The 24,791-nt window shown below is 39.6% G+C and overlaps 1 protein-coding gene across 2 annotated transcripts; it reads right to left on the bottom strand.

Annotated features, from left to right (window-relative positions):
* Positions 1-181: 181 nt before the first annotated feature.
* On the bottom strand, positions 182-24,685 carry LOC144652734 (regulator of nonsense transcripts 1-like). 2 transcript variants are annotated; one of them, XR_013570616.1, is made up of 30 exons: positions 24,206-24,685; positions 22,761-22,850; positions 21,982-22,149; positions 20,470-20,511; positions 19,900-19,996; positions 19,629-19,670; positions 18,958-19,031; positions 18,268-18,355; positions 12,354-12,537; positions 11,587-11,695; positions 11,306-11,425; positions 11,030-11,117; positions 10,420-10,490; positions 9,966-10,041; positions 9,355-9,558; positions 8,671-8,814; positions 7,441-7,502; positions 7,135-7,286; positions 6,917-7,034; positions 6,159-6,315; positions 5,839-5,925; positions 5,582-5,637; positions 5,455-5,497; positions 5,287-5,344; positions 5,100-5,173; positions 4,387-4,641; positions 3,669-3,794; positions 3,449-3,550; positions 1,598-2,541; positions 182-1,562 (listed from the first exon to the last, which is right to left on the bottom strand). XR_013570616.1 is itself a non-coding variant. In XM_078512793.1 (29 exons), exons 1-29 carry the CDS (start codon positions 24,559-24,561, stop codon positions 2,398-2,400), a joined length of 3,387 nt encoding a protein of 1,128 aa, XP_078368919.1. In that variant the 5' UTR covers positions 24,562-24,685; the 3' UTR covers positions 182-2,397. The 2 variants fall into 2 exon arrangements, 1 of the variants encoding a protein (XP_078368919.1); XM_078512793.1 differs by having other exon boundaries at positions 182-2,541.
* Between the last annotated feature and the right edge of the window lie 106 nt (positions 24,686-24,791).

Genomic DNA, 24,791 nt, shown 5'->3' on the forward strand with positions numbered 1-24,791 from the left:
GTACGGTTATCCAGCAGACGGGAGCTTATATCCGGGAGGGGGGGGGGGGGGCTTATAACCTGATGTATTTTTTTGTTTTCAGGTAGATGGGCCTATAACCAAGGGGGCTTATAAGCGGGGAGGGGGGGGGGTGGGGGTTATAACCGGAATTTTACGGTAAGCAGCAGGCAAGACAACTTGATACAGCCTCAACTCGCTTTTATTCAGTTATAATTAAGAAGACGCACACTTCATCGCCAGCTCAGTAAATCGTCAAGTAAACCGTACAGCGGAAATAAGTCAAAACGCTGTTTGAGGCAAAAGGGTCGTATTAAACCTAATCACTGATATTATCATTGACTGCGAAGATCTACTAAAACAATGTCAGAAATCGTGTAACATTGTACAAAGAAGAGTTAGAGTAAAGTAGAGTAAAAGGCTTTTTTTTACTTAATCTTTAACCAATACACGAAATCTTTAACTCTTTACCTTCTGGGAATATCAAAGGATATTATATCTGGAAATTTTTCACAATGGAAAAAATTTAAAGCCAACAGCACCACTTTTTAATGGTCTCACTTTAAGAAACTATTCCCCGACTCAAAAGTTTGAACCACAGTTCAAGCTCTTGGAAGGAAAGAGTTAAACTACAAAACTACCCTACATTGTTGGAATCTGTAATACTGGGCCAAATTAAGGCTGATTTTATTTTCTCGCTTAATGTTCACTACCGAAAACTGTAACAAGAATTGTCCTCGAGTTAGATTTTTAGAAGAAATTTGCCGTGGTCTGTTAAAAATCCAGTGTGAATTTGACATGCTCTTGCATCGTTCTATCTAAAAATTTAAACTGCATTGATTTTGAATTTGTTTTAAAACTTGGTTTAGTTGGAGGAAATGGGTTTTTTGATTATTTTGAAGATCAACACAGGCATTACCAAGTCCATACTCCAATTTGAAAACGAAAACCCATTTTATCTTTCAGATCAAATACAGAACTCCATTTCGTTACCGACTGCGTGTGTTCAGACCACGGCAAAATAAATCAACTAAATCAATTACACTAGTCGCTCTCACTTACAGAAAGATTGAAACCGTAGTGCAATCGTGGAATAACAGCGACCCACCACAATCTGGGTAATATGATAAATGCTTGATTACATATTATGCCCTAAAATTATGTCAATTTCATTAAACAGGGCAATAGTAAGTCACATGATCAACAAACACACTACTAATCTAATCAAAAACTACAATTAAACAACAATAACACGTCACATGGGTGCAATAACACACCCAACTTCAATGAACTTCACGGGACGCTCGCCCATCGTTTCCAAGGATCGTAAAAATCTTTTCTTTCAGGAGACAAAACATGCATGTAAAAAGTCCAACACTTCATCAAGTTGACATTGTCCTGTTCTCTAAAGACAGCATTGGCAGAAAGTTGGATTTCAAGCACGATTAAATGGCTTAAGTTCTGTCTATTACTCTCTTAAGACAAGTTCTAGGAAAAGTAATAAGGCTTATTAGGGCAGCTGAAGCACATTCTTTATCTTGCAGGGACGACATTGAAGTTTCAAACTGATCGGCTTATTAAACTTTAAAGAAGTCTAGACACGTAACCATGACAACGACCTACTGCCTAGCACAGCCAGTTTATAATGAACAATTTGCTCTTTCCACGTTTCTCAAGCTGGCCTTTGCAGTTATTTACGTTGAACATCAGCTGAAATGCACCGATTATGCAACAGACTTTTCAAAAAGAACGTCCATAACATTAAATTGGTCAAAGGCCCTTTGTAGTTTTCTGTCATGCGGAAAGGCAGAGCAGTTGTAGCCAACAAAATTTATCACCATGTTTTCTTCAGTGTTCAGTTTGTTTGCGACCGTTACAGACGCAAAATGAACGTTGTATGCAAGCTACTTGCCAAGTGTCAATTGATAGATGAAGCACAAGCAATGTCAAATCTTAAGGTTAGTTAACTGGAAAGAAGCCCTCTGTTGTCTCTTCAGAAAATTGTCAACAAGCTCGTGATGGTAAAAATCACCATCAGGTATTGGTGTGTAATCTCACAGCATCTTCTCAAATTCGTTTGTCCTGTTTAAAACAAGCGAGGCTCTGTCCCTCAGTTCAAGAACCGTCTAAAAACAAAGTCAAAGTTTAACACGTCTGTGTTATCTTTATGCGGCGTCGAAACCGTTAAGATCCGCCGTTTGTAAAAGCGGCCAAAAAAATTCTCTTCTCTTCACGTTTCTCTCTCTGCTCTCTCATTTCTCTTCAAGGTTTAGGTGGGTACCACACCCTCGGTGCGGGGCATATCAAGGGTGTGGCTTTAGCAAGGCGTTAGCTGCTGGTTGCCTTGACGACGGCTGCCAGATGGTGACTTGCCCCCTTATCAGCCGGGTGGCAGATACTTCAGTACTGGGAGGCATAGTTTGGCTGGGAGTAGTCTGGTAAGGAGTTCATGTAACCTCCCCTCTCCCCTTGGTAGGTGGAGTCCTGGGACAACACCGCATCTGCTTGAGACTTGAGGTTGAAATCGTCTCCCAAGTAACTGTCCTGTAAAAAATAAACGCAATGGCACATGAGTTTGATTAGTGACACTATATTTTTGAGCAATTGAAGTTATTTTATTGCGACTTAAATTTTAGTCTAAGAGCTTTCCCAGAAAAATTAGATCAATCAATCAATCAATCAACTTTATTACAGTCAAACTGGATGTTCTTTTGATGGGAACTTTGCAATGTTGCGGCGCAATGTTCCAATATTGATTGACAGTTTGCTCGTCGCAACTTGCCAAGTTCGGGTTTTTATTTTACTGTATAAAACGAGGTTGTACCACCTTTGTTTCAAAGAAACAGAAAATAATTGCCCCTTATTCGACTGTTCGTCAACAGAATGCGAGAAATAAGCGACAGGCTTAGTTTACATTGTTAAGTTAGGAATTACGTTTCAAATTTACAAACGTAAGCCGTATAAATTTGCGGAGCAAATTTGAATTTTTAATCACAATTCCAAGTTTGGCGATTTCAACTACCGGGGGTAAGCCTGTCGCTAATTTATCGCAGTCTGTTGATAAGCAGTCGACCATAGGACAATTATTTCATCTTTCTTTGAGACAGAGGTGGAATTATTATGTTTCATACGGGAAAAATGAAAACCCGAACTTGGCAACTTGCTCAGGCAAATTTGAGGTGAAAGTTGCGACGAGCAAATTGTCAATCAATATTGGAACATTGCGCCGCAACATTACAAAGTTCCCATCAAAAGAACTTCCGGTTTGACTGCAAAAGAGGGTAACAACAAACAGTAAAAAATAACAACTAGCGGCCCTCGGATTACTTAGCGCTCTCGAATCATTCCCTGTGAGAGGGACTTGAGATTCGCAGAACAAAACCAATCGTGCGCTCTACAGGAGATGGATATGAAAGAAAAATACAATACAGAGACAGAGTGTGTGTGTTACCTGAGACAGGTCCGGCTGTGATAAGGGCTGTGAAGCCATGGGCTGACTCATAGACATACCACCTTGAGTGAGTGGGCCCTGGGACAGTGGCTGGGAAGCATCCTGCGAAGAAAAGACAAATAAAAAGATCAGCACGAAAATCAACGAAAGTGAGTTAAGCTCTACCAACTTCATGTAACACACACTGTAATGCATAAGCTCAAGTTTTGTATAACCATACCTGACTGGCCTGGCTGGCTGGCATGTGGGGTGCGTACGCCATTGGCTGCTGAGGGTGATGGTTTCGCTGATTGCGCTGCCGGGGCTGCTGGACTGGCCGACCGTGAGGCATACGGCCGGCAAGAGGCTAAGGGAGAAAATATGCGAGTTTAGAAAAGAGATTTATATTACTGAGATCTGCATTAGCCAACTACATTTTAAGAATGTTGCGGGTTCTCTAATCCTTTCTCAGCTAAGGTTACTATGTAATGCGGTTCTAACTTTTACGTCTGTGGATGAAATCCCAGTGTGTGGCCATTCAACTAAATTTAACTATTGAGCAATACTTTCATGTGGTAGTGTTAATTTTGCTGTGCAAAGTAGTCCTAACTTTAAAGTCTGTGGAGAAAACACTAGTGTGTGACCATTCAAGCGAAAGCTATTGAGCAGTACTTTCATGTGGTAGTGTTTATTTTGTTGTACAAGGTGGTTCTTACTTTAAAGTCTGAGGATAAAACCCTAGTGTGTGACCATTCAAACGAAAGCTATTGAGCAGTACTTTCATGTGGTACTGTTTGTTATGCTGTACAAGATGGTTCTAACTATCGAGTCTGTTGATAAAACCCCAGTGTGTGACCATTGAAAGCTATTGAGAAGTACTTCCATGTGGTAGTGTTAACTATGCCTCGCTGCACCTCACACAAAAGACAGTAATGAGCAAACCAATGTAAATAACTTACCTGGCCAAAGTAAGAGTGGTGTGGGGGAGGTACAGGGGGGATGAACATTCCCACGGGTACTGGGATCCTAGCGGCTGCAGCAGGTGGGATGGTACGCTCAGCTCCGATGTAGCTCAGACGGTCATGAGTGTGGAAGTAAGTGTCATGGAAGGCAGCTGGGTCCATGGGTGCTGTAGGCATCGTCCTGTCATACACACTGCCGCGGATCAGAGCTTCACGGGCATCAAACATGGTGCTACTCATGAAACGGCCGCCCTGAGGAGAAACATAACAAGAACTGTTACTAGAAAGCTAACACCAAGCAAAAAAGCGGCCAGTAAAATTAAAGCAGCTACATTTGTACGTCACAAGTATTTCGCAGATTTTTGGTCTAAACTGTTCTGAAATTAGTGGTAGGCAGCTTAAGCCATGAGATACATTATCTTTGAACATCTTAGGGAAGATATAACCTTAATTTGCGGAAAGAAATCAAACTTCGGCTATAAATATCGATTTTTGAAGACGTGTGGAAACAACTTGAAAAGATTAGCCTTAAGTTTTCAAGTTGTAATCCATTTCCATCCTAGCCATCCGCAGCCAAAGACACTTGTTAATAGTTTCAGGACTCTATTACAGCAATTGTTAATAAAAATAGAACATAATTTTTTGAATTTCTACGACACAAATGTAAAAAATCGTCTGTTCAAAGTGACAAAGTGTAGCAGCTATCTTACCGGATTGGTGCGGTTGACAAGTTTCCTTGGCTTGCTGAACTGGATCATGCTTTCTTTCAAATTGTTCAGGGGTCCTGCAAAACAAAAACGGCCATGAAGCTTAAGTTTAAAAAATCCTACATCACCTACAGCACACTGGAATAAACTATCAAGCAATCAATTACTAAAAGGCAAAGTTCAAACTGACCTTCCATCAAAGCTTTGTTCTCTTTGTAGTAGTTCAACAGATGGTTCCACAGGGGTTGCTGTAGAAATTAACACAGTTAAGCTATTTCAATTGATTCACACTGTTGTTTTTGTAAAGCAAAACATGCCTAATTTTGGCCTTATTCTTGACTTAACTTTCTCAACTTACCCTGGATAAAATCTTGGGATTGCCAATGACAATGATGCCATACCTATAGTGAGAATAACAACACATTAACAACTTTTCTTAAACAAGGAAACATAATTCTCTCACTGGAAAATAAAGCAAGACTTACTTTGCTCGAGTCAAGGCCACGTTCAGACGTCTTGGATCGTTCAAGAAACCAATGCCCTGCAAATTAGCAAAAAAAATGGCTTTAACATTTGCCATTGGTTGATGAATGTCTATTCTCTTTTTAAGAATACATTTCCAAGATACAGGTTACTAGACATTGACTAAAGAAAACATCAGTCAAGGGATATTGCTCTGATGTACTGTGTTGTACTCAACATAGCCATTCAGAGTTATGTACATGTAGATCCATAAGTATACCTGATGTTCATTGGAGCGGACACAAGACAGGATAATGTAGTCTTTCTCTCGTCCTTGGAATGCATCAACGCTGGCCACTTCAATTTCCTATCAGCACAAACATACAAGTAGTAAGAAATCATCTGCCCAAGAGTTAACTAGAACAGTTGCTACGGTAACTATTTTTAGCAGCACGCTAGCATGTTGCATGATCGTGAATGACAGTGAATGACAAGGATGCCATGCCTTGGTGAATTGCCAGATTCTCACAACTAACACTTAAAAAAATACATGAAAAACAGTAACAAGAATTTAATGTTTGAGCTTTTGGGATCACATACCAGGTACAAGTTGGCATGAAGAGATCCACTGAACTGCATGTACTGTACAAGGTAAGCTCTCTGGCCCTCATATGGAGTGATCACTCCAATCTGCTCTGGCTTCACTCCAGCACGAAGAAATCGGGTGGCAATCTTCTCTACATTGGCAGCTTCAGTTCTGAAGAAGAAACACATTATTTTTAATTAGCAACTCTTGTTTACAGTTGCATCACATGAGAAGTGTCTACAGTGTATATCAACTTTACATTTCCTTGATACATAATCTTACAGTTGATTGAAGCTACATTCTTTTGAAAAAGGTTGTACATGTAGGGTGCTAGACTGGAGCTGCCACTTCTTCAGTTGGGGAAAAAAGACAGGCTGTGCAAATTCTTTGATGCTGCACTGAGCTACCAGTGACATAAACTGATAAATGGTAGGCAAAGTCTATGTTCAATCCAAGTGGCCCATCAGACTGGAACTTATCCCTGTTTAAGTAGCAAGATGTGACTTCAGAAGAGTATTTCTGCTTGACCCCTGGATAGGATAGTCCACAGCAGGGTTACCCCCAGCAGTAAATTTGCTGGAAGCCATTAATAAACCTGGGCAGAGAGAGGCACTGTGAAAGTGTCATGCCAAGAACATGTGCAACACAATGACCCCAGACAGTGATGGCTTGAACCTGAATGGCTCGATCCGGAGTCCAATACACTAACCATAAGACCACTGCGCCACTTCAAAGTGATAAATACACAATTTAATTTATTGATTAACTATACCTGTTAAGGTAGGATGTCCCAGAGGAGGCAATTTCCTCTTGGCCCATGGTGGAGTAGAAGAACATTGGCTTGTCAGGAACAGGCCACGGAAAGTCAATACCAGACTGCTGGCGTTCAGCTACAGAAAACAAGAAAAACAAGAAAGAACCATGAATGTCAAACAACACCACAGTGAAACACAGGAAGCACAACAATCAGTATGTGCAGTTGGCACTTACCAACAGTGACTCCATTCTGAAGAGTTCCATCATAAAACAGATTGGACGGGAACTCGCTCAGGGCGGGGTGCATACGATACTGGACTTGCAGACGAATGGGGCGGATTCCAAGAACAACCAGACGTTCAAACAGGGACTGAGACAGACCAGCACTAAAGAATATCAAAACACGGCAAACAGGTTAATCACTTTCAATTCACAGCCTGAATTAAACAACATCACACAAATGGCTCAGTTCTCTCCCAAAATTTAAAGCTGATGGGATCTTATGTAAAATAAAAGCAATTTTAAAGAACCAGTACTTACTTGGCTGCTTTCTTGCACATCACAACAGGACCCAGCTGACAGTGATCTCCAACAAGGATCAGCTGTAGAGAACAAAGCCAAGTTGTTTTTATGTCCACACAAAAAATAACAAACATGTATACTTACAGGTGCATATGAAAAACGGAGAGGGTTTAGAAGAAATTAGCTTTAAGTGGCTTGCATGGCTGTAGTATCAAAAAGATGCAAACTTACAAAGTACTGGGATATTTCATAACGTTCATGTACTAAGTGAAGTAGTAGGCTTTTCAAAAAAAATAATAATAATAAACCCCTAAATTCCTTTTGTAGACCATCTGCTAGCCCAAACAATGACACTCATATTCTCCTGTTACTACGATTTCCAGTTGAGTGAGACGCGAACAAAGTTTGGTGATGAAGTTTCAACATAACAACGGCATTGTTGTCAAGGGCAAACTTCTCTGTTTCCATTGGTAACAAATTTGTTTTTGTAACTGCCTTGCTCGACAATCTCGATGCTTAAATAAATACAAACACTACAAATATCCTCAGCAACACTTTATTATGCTTTCAAATAAAAAATATATACACAGAGACAACGATAAAAGAAACAAATAACGAAATATATTATGCCTTAGCTGTTTTATATCGACGGTAACAGATCCATGTGTTGAGAGTTGACATTATGTTTAACGTACGTCACTTTACCTTCCTCGTTAGAGTTACTGTTCAACTGAAATTTTATCGTTTTCCAACTCCAGGGATTTTCTAGCAGCTTTAAGAATTCCTTCAGCTTTAAATAATATATCTTTCTCAAGTGCAAAATGAATAATTCGCGAACTGAAATGAAGAACATTTAGCGTTTCGTAAAGCTGACAAAAGCTAACACCATTTCGGATCGAAATTTCAAAATATTAGCCAATCAAAAAATTGCTCAATTTAAACTGACGCCATCTTGGATCAAAATTAGCCAATCCAAAAATTGCCATGTTTCCCGAGAGGTCCTCCTTGTATAAAAGAACTTTGGCGGTCAGTACCTGTAACGACAAGTTACCAATGGAAACAGAGAAGTTTGCCCTTGACAACAATGCCGTTGTTATGTTGAAACTTCATCACCAAACTTTGTTCACGTCTCACTAACTGGAAATCGTAGTAAAGCACAAACATTATTTTAGTCACAAGCAAAGCCACTATCATTCTGACTAGTTTAAGGTTATGAGGTTAACACAAGACAGTGCACAGTCGACTGACCTGTTTGCAGCCAAGTATGACTGGCACCATGCACTCTGGTTCAGTTGCTTGGGTTGACTCGTCAATCAGTACAGTACGGAACCTGAACTTAGACAGGCGAGGGTCACCAGCACCCACACAAGTGGTACAGATCACATCTGCATGCTGAAGAAAATAAGAAAATTTACATTGTAGTAAAAAATCACAATCTCCTTATCCATTCAGCAAGGCAGCTCGCTTGTTAAACACTCAAACAAAAATAAAGAGTTCGTTTTCAAAATAAATATAGCATAGGGTGCATTCCTTTGAAACTATTCCAGAACAGGAATAGGTATTTGGAATCTATAGTTATGTAACAACATTCTTTTGGGAACTATTCCTTTTTCGGAAAGAATGGAATACTATTTCGTTTATTCTGCTCCCGATTGCAGAAAGACGTAATGACAGTTTACTCAGAATAGGCAGAATATACCGGTACATTCTTTCACTGTAGTTTAGTTCTGGCGGGAAATCAAATGCGGACAACAGCCAGATCATTTGCACTTTGACATGCTCAGATACAATAGTATGCGGAATATACATTCTTTGGAATTGATATTTGGTGTATTCTGTATTTCCTAAACAGAAATGAGAATAGCCAATAAAAAAGTCCCAAAAGAATTGCACCCATAGTCTACAATAACAAATGGGGAAGGTTTTACTGACCTGCAGCAGGTCTCGTTCACAGTTCCTCTTCAGGGACCTGTATCTCTTCTCATCAGCAGCAGACAGCTCACCCTGCTCATCTTTGAGTTGCTGTAGTTTTTGCAGCTCTGGAACACTGTCCATGTTACGCACTTGATTGTGCAGTGCAAGGAATGCTACAGGAGAGTCAATTGCCTCTCTGCTCTTGGCACACAGTCTTACAACCTGTTTCCAAATCAAATGCAATGTTTGAAGTTAATTCTTTGTGAACGTAAGCCATTTGAAACTTGGCAATAAGTACTCTTGGACTTCTACCACAAATGCAGCAAACTAGCGATAAATTTAGACATCAGATAAAATTTAATGTTAGCTTGTAAACAATAATACATGTATTATTGGACTCATTTCCTGTATGCTCGTCATTTTTGAGTCTGATAATATTTTTGGTCTGACTTGTTTCAAAAGTTGTCAGACAGTGGACAAGACTGAAGACTGAAGCTCTGTTAAGAACATTTGAGACAGCAGGGGCGGATCCAGGATTTTTCTTAGGAGGGGGTGCACCACTAAGGAATGGCATAACTGACTGGTGACGTAGTTCCACCCCTGGGCAGAGCTACTGTAGTGCACTGTACCTTGAGTCCTGTCTTGTGTATCTTCTCTGTCAGTTGATCCACTGCAATGTTACTTGGAGCACAAACAAGAACTTGACTGCAAGAAAACCAAAAGGAACAATTCAAACTCTTTTGTTCTGAGTAGCAGACTGTGATCATTTCATTGATAAAAACCTCTCTTAACCTCAAGGAGATTAGTGACAAGAGTGAAATAAATGCAAATGTGAAATACATGTGTCTCAGATGCTAAAAAGAAAACATTTACTTTTTAAAGCTCTCACTAGTCTCTCTTTTTTTTGGGGGGGGGGGGGGCATAACAGCATGAAGGTGCTACTGGTTTTAATTTTGCCTAAGGATCAAACTATCTGAGACTAAAGTGCTGCAGTTAAATTTGCCTTCAGTTGTTAACTTGTTGTGTGAAGGGATTTCATTAACGCTGGGCTAAAATTGTCCTGGAGGGAGTTAAAAAACTTACCCATTGTTTTGTTTGGCCAGGTGATACACAACACTAGCTGATGTCACAGTCTTACCAGTGCCTGGGGGTCCCTGTGTCAACAGAAAGATAGAATGAAAACGTGCTTACACTGAAGTCAGTGCTTTCTACAATGAACTTCATACACCTACAACTGCTTGTTTTGTCACTGGTTGTGGAAATTAAATTGATTTTAGCAAAATCTGCATTAACAACAGTTTTGAAATGGAATGAGTGAATCATTATTCTTATCCACTGAAACAATTTTGAGTGATCTATTATCTATTATCTTATTGCTGTTGTTGTTGCTGTACATACGTGTTTAAGAATTATCTGTTCTGTAATCTACCACCTTAATTAATTGTGTAAAATTGTAAATTGTAAAATGCCTCTCTTCTGAAGTTGTATTTATTTTAAATTAATAAATGGTGGTCACCCAACTAGTTTAGCTTTTTAGTTATTTTGGGTGACCAGCAACTGTATGTATTTTTAATTTATTTATTGTTTAAACATTTCTTTGTAATTTTACAGTTCAAATAAACTTTGTTGTTGTTGTTGTTGTTGTTGTGATCCCTGTTTCTGTCGCCAACAACACACTTGATGTTCTACAGACCTGAATAAGACTAAGTGGTCTTTGCAGTACAGTCTTCACGGCATACACTTGTGAATGGTTAAGCTCTGGCAGACCTTGGGCTGAAAACCTGTGGAGATGTGATGGTACAGTTAATCAATACATCATCACACAATTGCGTTATCACGTCAAAATCCCAAAGGTGAAATCACACCATTCCAATCACACACCAATCACACCACTGACCAACTTCTTGTTCACACAGTTTGTTTGGTAGTTTAAGCAGAGAGAACTAATAATAAAGTCTGCCAAACCAACCTTTTAGGCAACTGGCATTTGACAACCTGTTCCTCCACCTCATGTCCCAGCAGCTTGTGATAGATATAACCACTGACAGACGTCTCGTCAACTGCAAAGGTCTTCATTCCTGTTTGCATTCTGTTGAAAAGGTAAAGGTGAGAAAGGAGAAAAGTTGTATCAATGTGGCATCAAAATCAAACACAAAAGTTTTATTTTTAAATCTGTTAATCATTTCACAGATCCAAGCTTATATTACAAGTGAACATATCAACAAGTTTAGAAAAGTCTTTTATTTTTACCTGTCAAAAGAAGTTGATTTCCACACAAAGTCCACAACAAAGTTATGAGTGCACTCTACAGGAGCCCCTAGATTGCTGCGCAACTCAATTCCAACTTCTTCTCCAAAGTCTAAAGAGCACTGTTAAGGAGACATGTGGGAGATGTGGTGGCCAAACAGGCTTTTAGCCAGGATTTTAAAAGTGGGAGTCCAAAATTTTTATAAGGCCTGACTTTGTCACCATAGGAGGGCCTGAGGAGCATGCAAGGTGTTTTTCTGCAGTTATGAGTGCAAAGGTATCTAAAGATTTCCAAATTTTCTAAAAAAAACCCTCTGTATACAGTTATTCATATTAATTTTTTTCTGAAAAGTGGCCGTCCATAGGACTCCTGGACTCCCACCTGGCTAATGGCCTGTGGCAAAATGGTTAGTGCGCTGAACTTTGGCTAGTGCAGTCCGGGTTCAAGCTCTGACTGGTGTCATTGTGTTGTGTTCTTGGGCAAGACACTTTACTCTCATAGTGCCTCTCTCCAATCAGGTGTATAAATAAGTATTGGTAAACTAATACTAGGGGGAACCCTGCAATGGACAAATATCCCATCCAGGGGGTGTACAAATACTCCTAGCTTCTTATGCCACAGAAACTGCGAAAGGCTCCGGTGGTATGGGCAACTTGGCTCAATGCAGACACCTTTCAAAATAATAATAAAAAACTTTTTTTCGGTGCCTTACATGTACACTAGAATGGCAAAATAATAATTAAGGGTTTGTTTCATTTGAGCAGGATACTGTTTGGCACTTTGGTGACATGACCAACACCCTGCCAGGGTTTGTGCAATTCACCAACATATCTCAGCCGCAGCTCATCACCAGGCATCAGTCGCATGTCATCATTTGTTTTTGGAAAGGAGAAATATGCAATCCTTTTCTTGTTTAGACCAATGTCCCAACGAACAACAATGTTATCTTGAGTCTGTGGAAAAAGGAAAAAAAAAAGATAGCATGTATATTAATTGAAGGCCTAAGCGCAAGAAACGCACTTTGTGTTTTGGCCAACTTAAAAAAAAGTCACAAACAACTCCAAATTTCGCATGCAAGTTCGTTTACGTGTGCTTAACATTGATCTGTATTCAAATTCGCTGAATCTAGCTTCGTTTTTAAGAAATTACGTATGCAAAGAACAAAGGCGTTTTGCAAAGCTTACGTTCTCCACCATCAGCCAGCAGCATGAGTTTTTTGACACATCGCGTGTAAATCTTTCCTTCTAGCGTTATTTAACTGTCCGGGGAGGTTGAAAAACGTGTCAGAGCCATGATTTTAGTTCCTATCCACCATTTTGAGGATTCGCTTTAAGAAAAGGACTGGACTGAACACATTGTGACGCGATGTCACCTGATAGGCGTCACGTGAGAGGAAAGAGAAAAAAAAAATGGCCGTTTGTTCCTGAAAATCATTTGAAGCCTTTGGTTAGTTTTAGCGTAAGTGCTGCTGCCAGGTGGTTGAAGGACATCATTAAGTCTGAATACCCGTAAGTTTACAGCATCGCTCGAAGAACTGAGTGATGTTTCTGCCTTTGTTTTGTACAACAGTGCTGTTTAGCGCTTCGGAAAAAACGTTGCACAAACCGAGGTAGTTTTGAGCCTGGCGGCATAGAGAGTCTAAAACGAGAGGTTTCTTGCCGGGAACTTCGTCAACGCGAGTTTTGCAGGATCCGCTTGGGTGCTGCCGCGACAAAGTTGCCGAGAAGTGACCTGGTTTTAGACTTTAAAAAATTCTTTATATGTTCCCCAGGACACCTTCCCTTCGCAAAATATTTTCTGTGTCTGATTAAATATTCATCAATGAATCTATCGATTCGTGCGAACGAAAACCTCATAAGTTTATCTTGTTTTCGCGGGATTTTGTAGATGTGTGATGATGTAAGGAGTGGAGATAGAAGTAAGAGCAAGCCGGCAGCACTCAACTGAAAGCAAAACTAGTATAATGTGACAACACGAGCAAACGTATTCAATCAACAATCAGTATTTATTTCACTTTCACCTCGGCAAATTCAGTACAGCTAACGGTAACGGTAACAGAGTAGAATAGTGTTGCCCGAAACAACAAAAACTAGATAACTGCCAGGGGCGTAGCCAGCTTTTTGAAGAGTCGTAGGCCTGGTGAATCGGCCCACAGGGATGCTTTTCGAGGGGGTTGGGACGGAGGAGGTCCGCCGGGGAAGTTTTTTCGGATCGAGACTCTTCAAGAATCAGGGGTTTGAAGAACATTTTTCATAAGCGGCTTTCGATGGTGTAATACGCGACGGTAACCACAAAAGGGGACGTAAGGCCCCTATTCCCTTGGAGGGTCTGGGGGCATGCTCCCCCAGAAAAATTTGAAATGTAGAAGCTCGGAAATGCAATTTTCAGCATTCTGGGCATTAAAAGAAAGTGCTGTTGATGATTACCTTATTATATGAAATTTTCGCGACTTCGCGATTTCGGAGATGAGATATTTCGCGATTTTTCGAAAATGTCGTATCCAAAATCACTTTAATTTCGCGATTTTACCAATAACGTTACAAGTTTGATTACTTTCTTGACAATGTGAGATCACGGCTTTACAAGATTTCAAGAGGCGCTGAAGTCTTCGTAACTGTAATACGGCCACCATTTATACATTTAGAGATACAAGAAAGTAGAGACAAAGGTGAGAATTGATACATCCACGAAGAACGTGGAATCTAGAACCAGTGAATAGACAGTTTGATGAATGCACCAAAGAAGTGTTTCTTGGACATGGAAGGCAGCAGTGCTTACGAACTTCCTTTTAATTTTCTTCCTTTTCTAGACGTTTTATAAGTAATAAATTCATCCTTTCTTCAATAATGGACACAATGACGGTCACTCAATTTTCGCGTCATCTTATGTTCGCGACACTTATTTTTCGCGACAATTTAAATTTCGCGATATTTTTAAAATCGCGAAATTAAAGTGTTGCGAAAATTTCCTGTAATAGGGTACTTTTATTGACCATAGAACAGGTTTTTTAAACAAACTATTTCTAGATGCAAATCTTATAAATGAAATCTTAACAGCGGAAGTAAGAGGCCCTATAGGCGGCGATAGACTGCCGATAACTGGCTTTTATTGAAATCCCTGCAAAAAAGCTTTCTCCTTTACTTTCTGCTGATGTTCTGTGTATTTCACAGCAACTAAATTATAACACTTCATAGGAAAGAACTGCGCCAGTTTTCACTCATTCCAAAATAAACGCACTTGTCGCTTACGGCGCATATGTGACATTGTACGTTTGTCTGTCACCTGGCTAGTCTAGAAGGTTCCCGAGTTTGCACTTTCTAAATGAGCCTTGATCTCATCGAAAGGGTAGTTGTGAAATATAGAATGCTAAGGTACGTTTCAAATTGCTTTCAAGTTATCTTGAAAGAGTTTCAATCTGATTTTTTTCTATCACACATTCAAGTTAAAAATACAAGTGGGTTGAAAAACTTGTAGGCCCGGGCCTACGGGCCTATAGGCTGGCTACGCCCCTGACTGCAAACAGACTGCAGAAAAAGCTAGCTGCAAGCAAACTGGCGTGAAAGCTTACTGCATTAAAAGCGCGATCTATAAAAGGTTGAGGCTGACTCTGATCCTAAACTTAACTTGAAACGGCTTAACTCCCTAATCCCTTGGGGTTAGTGTTAAACTTTTTTTTTTTTTTTTTTTTTGCGTTAGGGCTAGGCTTTTGCGTTAGGGCTAAGTCTGTAACCCTAATCTGAAACTCTAATCCCGACCCTACGGCCTTGGGGTTACCTTTTGCGTTAGGGCTAGGACTTTAACCCTAAAAATTTAGCTGACTTCATCGTCTTGAGAAACAAAAGGTTTCCTTTATTAATCGTTTGTAAAAGAAAAGTCAAAAGACGCCGCGCAAGCAAAAACCTTGTCTTTTTGCATGTGTTATTTTTCGAAAACGAAGGAAAGACCAGCAAAATTAAATACAGGGCAGTGTTGAGCACACGTAAACAAACTTGCGTGCGAAATTTGGAGTTGTTTGTGAGAATTTTCAATTTGGCCAAAACACAAAGTGCGTTTCTTGCGCTTACGCCTTCAAGTCTTTTAGTTTTGGCTCAATAATCGAATTAGCGAACATCTCGAGCCGACACTTGAAGGCCTAAGCGCGAGAAACGCACTTTGTGTTTTGGCCAAATTAAAAAAATGTCACAAACAACTCCAAATTTCGCATGCAAGTTCGTTTACGTGTGCTTAACATTGATCTGTATTCAAATTCGCTGAATATTAAATAATTATTTTTAATGTGTTGGAGTGCCGGTAGTAGGCAATACTGCCGATACACCAAATCCCCTCGGATATACACCCTGTTAAAGGAAATTTGGGAGGGTTCCCGCGGGGCAAAGAAAAATCTCTGACCCCGGCGGGAACCCTCCCAAATTTCCTTTAACAGGGTGTATATCCGAGGGGATTTGGTGTATCGGCAGTATTGCCTACTACCAGCACTCCAACACATTAAAAATAATTATTTAATATCCTATTTAAACGGGTGCCACGCGGTCCTATCTATATTCAAATTCGCTGAATCTAGCTTCGTTTTTTAGAAATTACATATGCAAAGAACAAAGGCGTTTTGCAAAGCTTACGTTCTCCACCGTCAGCCAGCAGCATGAGTTTTTTGACACATCGCGTGTAAATCTTTCCTTCTAGCGTTATTTAACTGTCCGGGGAGGTTGAAAAACGTGTCAGAGCCATGATTTTAGTTCCTATCCACCATTTTGAGGATTCGCTTTAAGAAAAGGACTGGACTGAACACATTGTGACGCGATGTCACCTGATAGGCGTCACGTGAGAGGAAAGAGAAAAAAAAAATGGCCGTTTGTTCCTGAAAATCATTTGAAGCATTTGGTTAGTTTTAGCGTAAGTGCTTCTGCCAGGTGGTTGAAGGACATCATTAAGTCTGAATACCCGTAAGTTTACAGCATCGCTCGAAGAACTGAGTGCTGTTTCTGCCTTTGTTTTGTACAACAGCGCTGTTTAGCGCTTTGGAAAAAACGTTGCACAAACCGAGGTAGTTTTGAGCCTGGCGGCATAGAGAGTCTAAAACGAGAGGTTTCTTGCCGGGAACTTCGTCAACGCGAGTTTTGCAGGATCCGCTTGGGTGCTGCCGCGACAAAGTTGCTGAGAAGTGACCTGGTTTTAGACTTTAAAAAATTCTTTATATGTTCCCCAGGACACCTTCCCTTCGCAAAATATTTTCTGTGTCTGATTAAATATTCATCAATGAATCTATCGATTCGTGCGAACGAAAACCTCATAAGTTTATCTTGTTTTCGCGGGATTTTGTCCCAGGGGGGTACTCCGGCTTGTAAATGACGGGGATGATCGAATGGAGGCAAAATTCAGGACCCAAAAAAATCCCTAAGTCTTCCGACATTACCCAAAAAATCCCTGAACCAAAAATAACCCCCCAAAAAATCCCTTGTCAAATTATCCTTAAATTGCCAGGAGGTGCAATAAAATAACACAAAGAACGCTCGTTTTGTTTATTCATCATACCATAAATACGCCAAGACCGCGCCAAGGTACTTTAGTTCGTTTTTAATACCCAAAAAATCCCCTATCTAAATCAAGATACCCAAAAAAATACTTGCCAAATTTTCCAACCCAAAAAAATCCCGGAATCGAAAATTTCAAACCCAAAAAAATCCTTCGATCATCCCCGTCATTAACAAGCCGGAGTACCCCCCCTGGGGATTTTGTAGATGTGTGATGATGTAAGGAGTGGAGATAGAAGTAAGAGCAAGCCGGCAGCACTCAACTGAAAGCAAAACTAGTATAATGTGACAACACGAGCAAACGTATTCAATCAACAATCAGTCTTTATTTCACTTTCACCTCGGCAAATTCAGTGCAGCTAACGGTAACGGTAACAGAGTAGAATAGTGTTGCCCGAAACAACAAAAACTAGATAACTGCAAACAGACTGCAGAAAAAGCTAGCTGCAAGCAAACTGGCGTGAAAGCTTACTGCATTAAAAGCGCGATCTATAAAAGGTTGAGGCTGACTCTGATCCTAAACTTAACTTGAAACGGCTTAACTCCCTAATCCCTTGGGGTTAGTGTTAAACTTTTTTTTTTTTTTTTTTTTTTGCGTTAGGGCTAGGCTTTTGCGTTAGGGCTAAGTCTGTAACCCTAATCTGAAACTCTAATCCCGACCCTACGGCCTTAGGGTTACCTTTTGCGTTAGGGCTACTGTAGGACTTTAACCCTAAAAATTTAGCTGACTTCATCGTCTTGAGAAACAAAAGGTTTCCTTTATTAATCGTTTGTAAAAGAAAAGACAAAAGACGCCGCGCAAGCAAAAACCTTGTCTTTTTGCATGTGTTATTTTTCGAAAACGAAGGAAAGACCAGCAAAATTAAATACAGGGCAGTGTTGAGCACACGTAAACAAACTTGCGTGCGAAATTTGGAGTTGTTTGTGAGAATTTTCAATTTGGCCAAAACACAAAGTGCGTTTCTTGCGCTTACGCCTTCAATTAATCATTTAATTTACAATTGAAATTACACTGAAAACTATTGGTGTTGTTACTAAACAACAGGAGAAATATTGATCAAATCATTTTATACATTGTAGGAATTTAACAGTATGCAAATTTTTCAAACAAGAGTGTCTTTCATAAATAGTTAATAAAATTTGAAACTTAATTACCTGAGATTCCTTGAGCTTCTTGTCATAATCTGCTTCCAGTTTAACAAGTGGGCCAAATATGTTCTGATACTGGTAAGCATCCTCGTACCTGATACACAAGCAAATCATTAGGTGATAAGTTTATGTGAAAAGAGGCATTATTGAGGAAATACACATGTACACAGGGCTCGAGACTAACTTTTTTGCTAACTAGCCAAGTGGCTAGTGACAGCTTTGATTTCATTAGTCAAAACTTATTTTCTACTAGCCACAATTTTTAAGCATAGTTCTTCTTTTAAGGGGGGGGGGGGTGAAAACAATGTGCGATAATGTTTAAACCTTGAGCCGTAAAATGTTCCTTAAATCTTCATGTTTTTTCTCTTACAAAATTGGGCTTATGTTCTTCACTATAAAAATTGTACATCTACATGCGTTTTTGTCAACTAAATTGTTTAAAGCTTCACATTCTATAATGTCAACAGTTTACTTGTTAGTTATATTCTCTGAGAGACGATTGTAATAAATGCGGTTTCTTGCCACTAATGCCTGATTTTTTTCACTAGCCATTTTGGCTAGTGAAAGGCCAAAACCTACTAGCCAAAACTGCATTTTTACTAGCCTTTGGCTAGTTGGCTACCGTTAGTCTCGAGCCCTGTGTACGTAAAGGTAGTTTAGAGAGAGGTGAAGGTACATGTGTGGAAAATAACAAACCTGAGAAGAACTTGTTGTGGTTCATCATCTACTCCAGGCTTATCCAAATCTTCTAGCTTAGCTTCAGGGTTATCCTACAAAAACAAACAATATTTATTATAGAATTGTATGTGTCACCCTTTATAAATAACATTTGAGTGGTTGGTTGATTAAATGTACCTTTAAGTTGATATCATGAGATTTTCAAGGTTATAAAATGTACAGGTGCATGAAACCTCCAAGTTTATTTTTTTCCTCAGTGGCCATTTCGCCACCGACTGCTCAGGTTTGGTCGCCAGAGAAAAATTTAAGTCGCTAAATTAAGCTCACGCTTTCACTCCATCTTCTCAATTTTAGTTGCCAGGCTGGCGACTTTGGTTCCAATTTAGTCGCCAGCTCCAAAATTTTAGTCGCCATGGCGACTGAAATGGTCAGGACTAACTTAGAGGGTTGTGCATGCCAAGTATTCAAGAGCGAAAGTGCTTGGGAACACAATATGGATGACTAATTAAAAATAGGTTTTTCTTCATTAAAATTAATGACGAAGCTCTGTCTGCATTTCCTAGCTTTTAGAAAATACAGTCCACCCTTTACAGTGAGATTACATGGATGTACTGCAGGTATACATCAGAAGGAGTAAAAAAATTTTACACAACTACAACATATCAAAAGATTATGAAAATTGTTCCAACCTTCCACAGTTCTTCAAGCTTGTTAATCTGCTGGGCTGAGATCTAACAATCAAGAGATCAAACTAGTTATTCCACTGCTCTACATTGCGACCGATACATGTACAGTCATGAATCAGGGCTAAAATTACAGAGTAATACATGCACTATCCATTAAGCGGAATGAAATTTTGTTCAAGAAATTTGGAGTGTCAAGAACCGAGGGTTCAATAAATCAGTTTTACTGTATGTATATTAAGTTACCAGCTGATTGTCAGTTTGATTTAAAGTTTACCTGTCTTGCTCTCAGTTGGTCCTCATCAGGCGGAACTTTGACAAGCCATGACAGGAAGCAGCGGTCATTAATCAGAGGCTGCCATTGGGCTTGATCCCTAATTGTGGACAATAAATTATATATTCATTAATAATAAATAATCAACTACAAGATGCAGGCTTTTAACCAGGATTTAAAAAGTGGGAGTCCATGTCCCCATAAGAGGGTCTGAGGATCACCAACTTTGTTTTGCTAATTCAAAAAAACAACCTCTGTATACAGTTATTCATAATTATTAATTTTCTCTGAAAAGTGGCTACCCATAGGACTCCTGGGATCCCACCTGGCTAAAAGCCTGAAAAGATATATTTTCACTTCTCACTACTTGATCCAAGAAGTCAAGTTAACAAAATGCATTACAGGGCATGGAAACTTTTTCAACATGATCAACTTTTGTCAACAACTACGGTACTTTTAATTTGTATCATGATGAAATGCCTAGACTGTTTCTAACAAAATGTTGTAATCTTGCCATGGTTAAGATGAAGAAGGCAAAAATATTACACCACTTTTGTGGTATATTTTACATACCAGTTCATATCTTTGGAGTTACTCTGTGTTGCACAAGGTTGCCTAGAGAAACAAACAACAAAACTTAAGTCAATATTCCATCTAGCAGCCAGGGCCCGGTTGTTCAAAACTCCGATTAGCTTTAATCAGCGATTAAATATGCTAATCGACGATTAAAATTTAACCTGCGATTAGATTGCGTTGCTCAAAGCCCGATTAGCGCTAATCATCGATTAAACTAAGGGTTAAATTTAACACTGCTCCGGGAGATGATTAACTCACTAATCGGCCGATTAAACTGGAAAAAATGGCGGACTCGTTCTTTGTGAGACAAAGACGCCTGCGAAGTTATCAATATAACGGCACCATACTGGCTTGTTTGCGATCAAGAACTACGACCTTTGTCTTTAAAATAATTTTATTTACTTTTTGCTGTACATTTGTTTTCTGTGTAAGCTTTATTTAAAGCTTTATAAAACAATAAATACTATACAAACAGTACAAAAACAAGAACGACGGTCTTGCTTCGGCAGAGCGTCTATAAATAATTCAATACATCCAGTAAATTACAAACCTCGTAGAGGCAGATTTACGAAGCGTTGTCTCGCTCTGAAACCAATTGTCCAAATGCTTTAATTTAATGCAAGTGGAAACATGACTATTTTCGAATCGGACCAGTTAGTTTAACGTCGCCACAGCTGTTTTCCTTTTATCACATGCGACACTGTGGACGCCATATTGGAAACCATCGAAATGTTTACTCAAGGAGAAATGCATTTTGGGATACTTATCGTCGATTAGCGAGACAATACAATTGGTTTTACACCAAGTACTAACCGTTAATCGGCGATTAACTAATCGCGCCTCTAATCGGGCTTTGAACAACGTTCTCAATACCACCGATTAGCTAACCCGGTGTTAGTGATTTTAATCGACGATCCCAGGGGGGGTACTTGCAGTATTCATGACGGGGAGGTCCGACGGAGCTTCATATTGCGAACCCAAAAAAATACATGAGCCTGAAATTTTACACCCAAAAAAATACCTGGCAACAAAATCTTCTACCCCCAAAAATACAAAACCTAGCACCTCGATACTGATTTATTTAATCAAACAGACTTTAAGTCCTAAAAAAATACATGACAGATCTCTTGACCCAAGAAAATACCGAGGGTGTAAATTTTCAACCCAAAAAAATACGTCGGACCTCCCCGTCATGTATACTGCAAGTACCCCCCTGGGTCGACGATTAGGCTTAATCGTTGGTTAGTTTAATCGGAGTTTTGAACAACCGGGCCCAGACCAATACATTTTAAAAGTCACTAGTTTATCCTGCAACATGTACAGAAATAGCACAATCTTGATAGAGGAATTATGATCTTAAGTGACAAAATGATTTTTGCACTTTGGATACAAAAAAAGGTACAAAATATTCATAGATGTTATGGTACAACATTTTTTATATTTCTATGATCAATATGAAACAGTTAAAGATAGTCCGAAGCTACTACCATCCTGTAGCTCTATACTAACCTACACAGTAAAACCACAACTGAATCTGCCTTGGCTGGGATGAAACCCAACAGGAACACATTGCGACAAGCACAGTTGTAGCATTCTAAGATTGTCTCGCCTAAAGGACCATCCTTGTGAAGTGTCACTTCCTTGTGCTTGGCTCTAACAAGATGGTTCACAATATGGCTGTATAAAACAAATGAAAAAGAGTTAATGGCAATCTTGTAGCAAAATGAGGTTCCGAGTACACTGTAAGACAGATCTACAGGGCCCAGTTGTTCAATTGGTGGATAATGCTACCCACCAGATAGAGCAGTTTTCAATTGAGTGTCGTAAAACCAAAACCAAAGTAATTGCTCTGGCCAATCACAAAGAACACAGACAATCCAGTGAACCAATCAAAACTCGAAGCAAGTACATGTAGCCGGCACGAAGCGCGGGAAAACGTGCGCGAGCGAGTCACGATTGGTTTTGGTTTTATTTCTGGCTGAGAACGTGGCGCGAGATTTTTGAGCCAATCACTAAGCATAGCAATGCAAAACCAAAGCAAACGCAATTAACTTTTGACACTCAAGTGAAAACTGCTCCAAGTGTTGGCAAAGTTTCAAATTACGCTATCGAATAGGTAGCGATTTTATCTGGTGAATTTAGCATTATCAATCCTTGTTCCTTTGAACAACTGGGCCAGTAACAATAACAAAGAAAATCATCAAGTAAGAGGTATTGTCTTCAAGTTCACAGATCTGTCTAGCATTCAAAGAAATGTACGAACGCAAATGATTATGAGCATTATATACCTGCCAGCCGTGTTTCCACGTCCATTACAGAACCACTTCTTGCACTGAATGCACTGGACAACAGAAGCTGGGTCATGGACTCTACAATACCTGGAACATTACACAAAGTTATTAAAAGTTCTAGATTCATGTACCTTAGTCAGAGTGGCTGAAAGTCTTATCACAGCAAAGATGATGGTCCCAAATGGTCAGTCACGCAGTAAGATAGCTGACTGAAGGCTTCTGTGTCTATGTTTATAAGTTACATGTGGTTGATTTGGTCAATGATGGTACTTGGCTGGAAACTGAATTTGAATTTGTCACACATGATATATGGACAGGGATGAATTGTAGTAGACGAGAAAACTAGTTTTAACAAAAAAATACAAGTTGGTACAAGTTAACAAGTTGTAATACCAGAGATTCCAATCTTCCCGTTTCAGGTGGAAACCTCCTGTTTTTGGGGATCATTTCCAGCCTCCCGTTTTTCGCTCAATATTCTTGTTTTGTCTTTTTAACTTTCCTCTTGCAAAGTAAGATAACGTTTTCTCCTTTGTCGTTTCTCTATGGTATCTCAGGCAATCACCTTGGGCTTCGTTTACCTTAAGGGCTTCCTAGCATGAGCCTGTGTTTCTTGGATGCGATAGGCAATGGAATTGCCTCGGATTCGGATTCATACATTCGTTCATGGTTTTGCTTGGTTTTGTGCTCAAAATAAATGGCATCTTGAAGACCTATATTTTTAAAAATTATTCCAAGGGTGCAAGCCCACGGACCCCCTAGAAGCTCACACCTTTGATGCTCATGGTCCCGGCAAAGCAGTGGCCAAAATCTCCGTTTTTTCATCTCAAAGGGTTGGAATCTCTGTAACACATTTTATTTTGCCAGTGATGGGGGATTTCTACTCGAGGGCAACTGTTAAATCACAAGTAGCCCAACAGATAACATTTTACCATTAAACATTTTAGAATCCATTTTTACAGGTGACCTATTAGCACCATGTGCTGAGCTGTGTATTTATTTTGTGACTAAAGATCATTTTTAGTGGTCTGTTTAAAAACCACAAAACTGTTCCTCGTTTAATCAACTGTCTTTTGTTTTCAATAAAAGGGAACTTTCGCAACGAAAAAAAAAATGAAAAAAAAAACTCTACATGTTTTTGTAATATTTACTGAGCAACATATACAACACTTTATTTTGCCACAGACGGAGTAAAAGGAAGAAAACTGAAGCTTTACAATGAAGATCGGACTTAAAAAAATCTTCCCCCACAATTTCTAAATCGCAAACGAGTAAACCGGTTTGTAAGAGTAAAACTAGTAAGAAATGTTAGACATTTTTTAATACACTTATCCTATAAACAGTTGTTAAAATACTTTAATGAAAAAAAATATTTATAAAACCGCTAAACGGCTTTTTAGAAAAGAGCTGGATAACAACGCTAACGGCTTTCAAGTTAAACACACCTGCATGCGTAGGCTGGAAGATCTTTCGAGTAAAAGGTTTCGTCGTCATCTTCTTCGAAGTTAAGCTCTCCCAAAGAGTTGCTAACCTTGGAGACGCTGCCATCTGCTTTAGAATCTTCGTTTACCGCTACTGGGCCATTAGTCAGCTCTTCCTTTTTGTCCACAGCACTTCCATTAACCAAAGGTTGGCTCGCTTCAGGTTGCGAAGCTTGCGACTGGGTTTGAGTTTGCGATGGTACAGTAAAATCGTGAAATTCGTACTCGCTTCCTTGTGTATCTGCGCCGAAATCTGCTTCTTCGGTGTCTAAAAAGGTCAATGTTTGAGACGCAGGTCCGTAAGAGTCTACAGTGCTCATATTCAATGCGAAAAGACGTTGAAATTTGCTTGCTTTCGCCACCTAAAACGAAACTACCGGAAGAGTTTTGAAATCTAGCGCAAGAACGTGGCCAAGATGGCGACCTGAGCCACGCGATTCCTGTTTCGCAATACATTCGTTAGGGTTCGGAATTGTTCGGTAATGTCGACCTGAAGTCGGAGTTTCCGAACTTATTCGACAATGACTCGGAGACATTTTTCCCATCATTC

This window comes from Oculina patagonica, chromosome 1 (assembly GCF_052425735.1).
Source record: "Oculina patagonica isolate OP01 chromosome 1, crgOcupat, whole genome shotgun sequence".
In the NCBI taxonomy this organism is placed as follows: Eukaryota; Metazoa; Cnidaria; class Anthozoa; order Scleractinia; family Oculinidae; genus Oculina; species Oculina patagonica.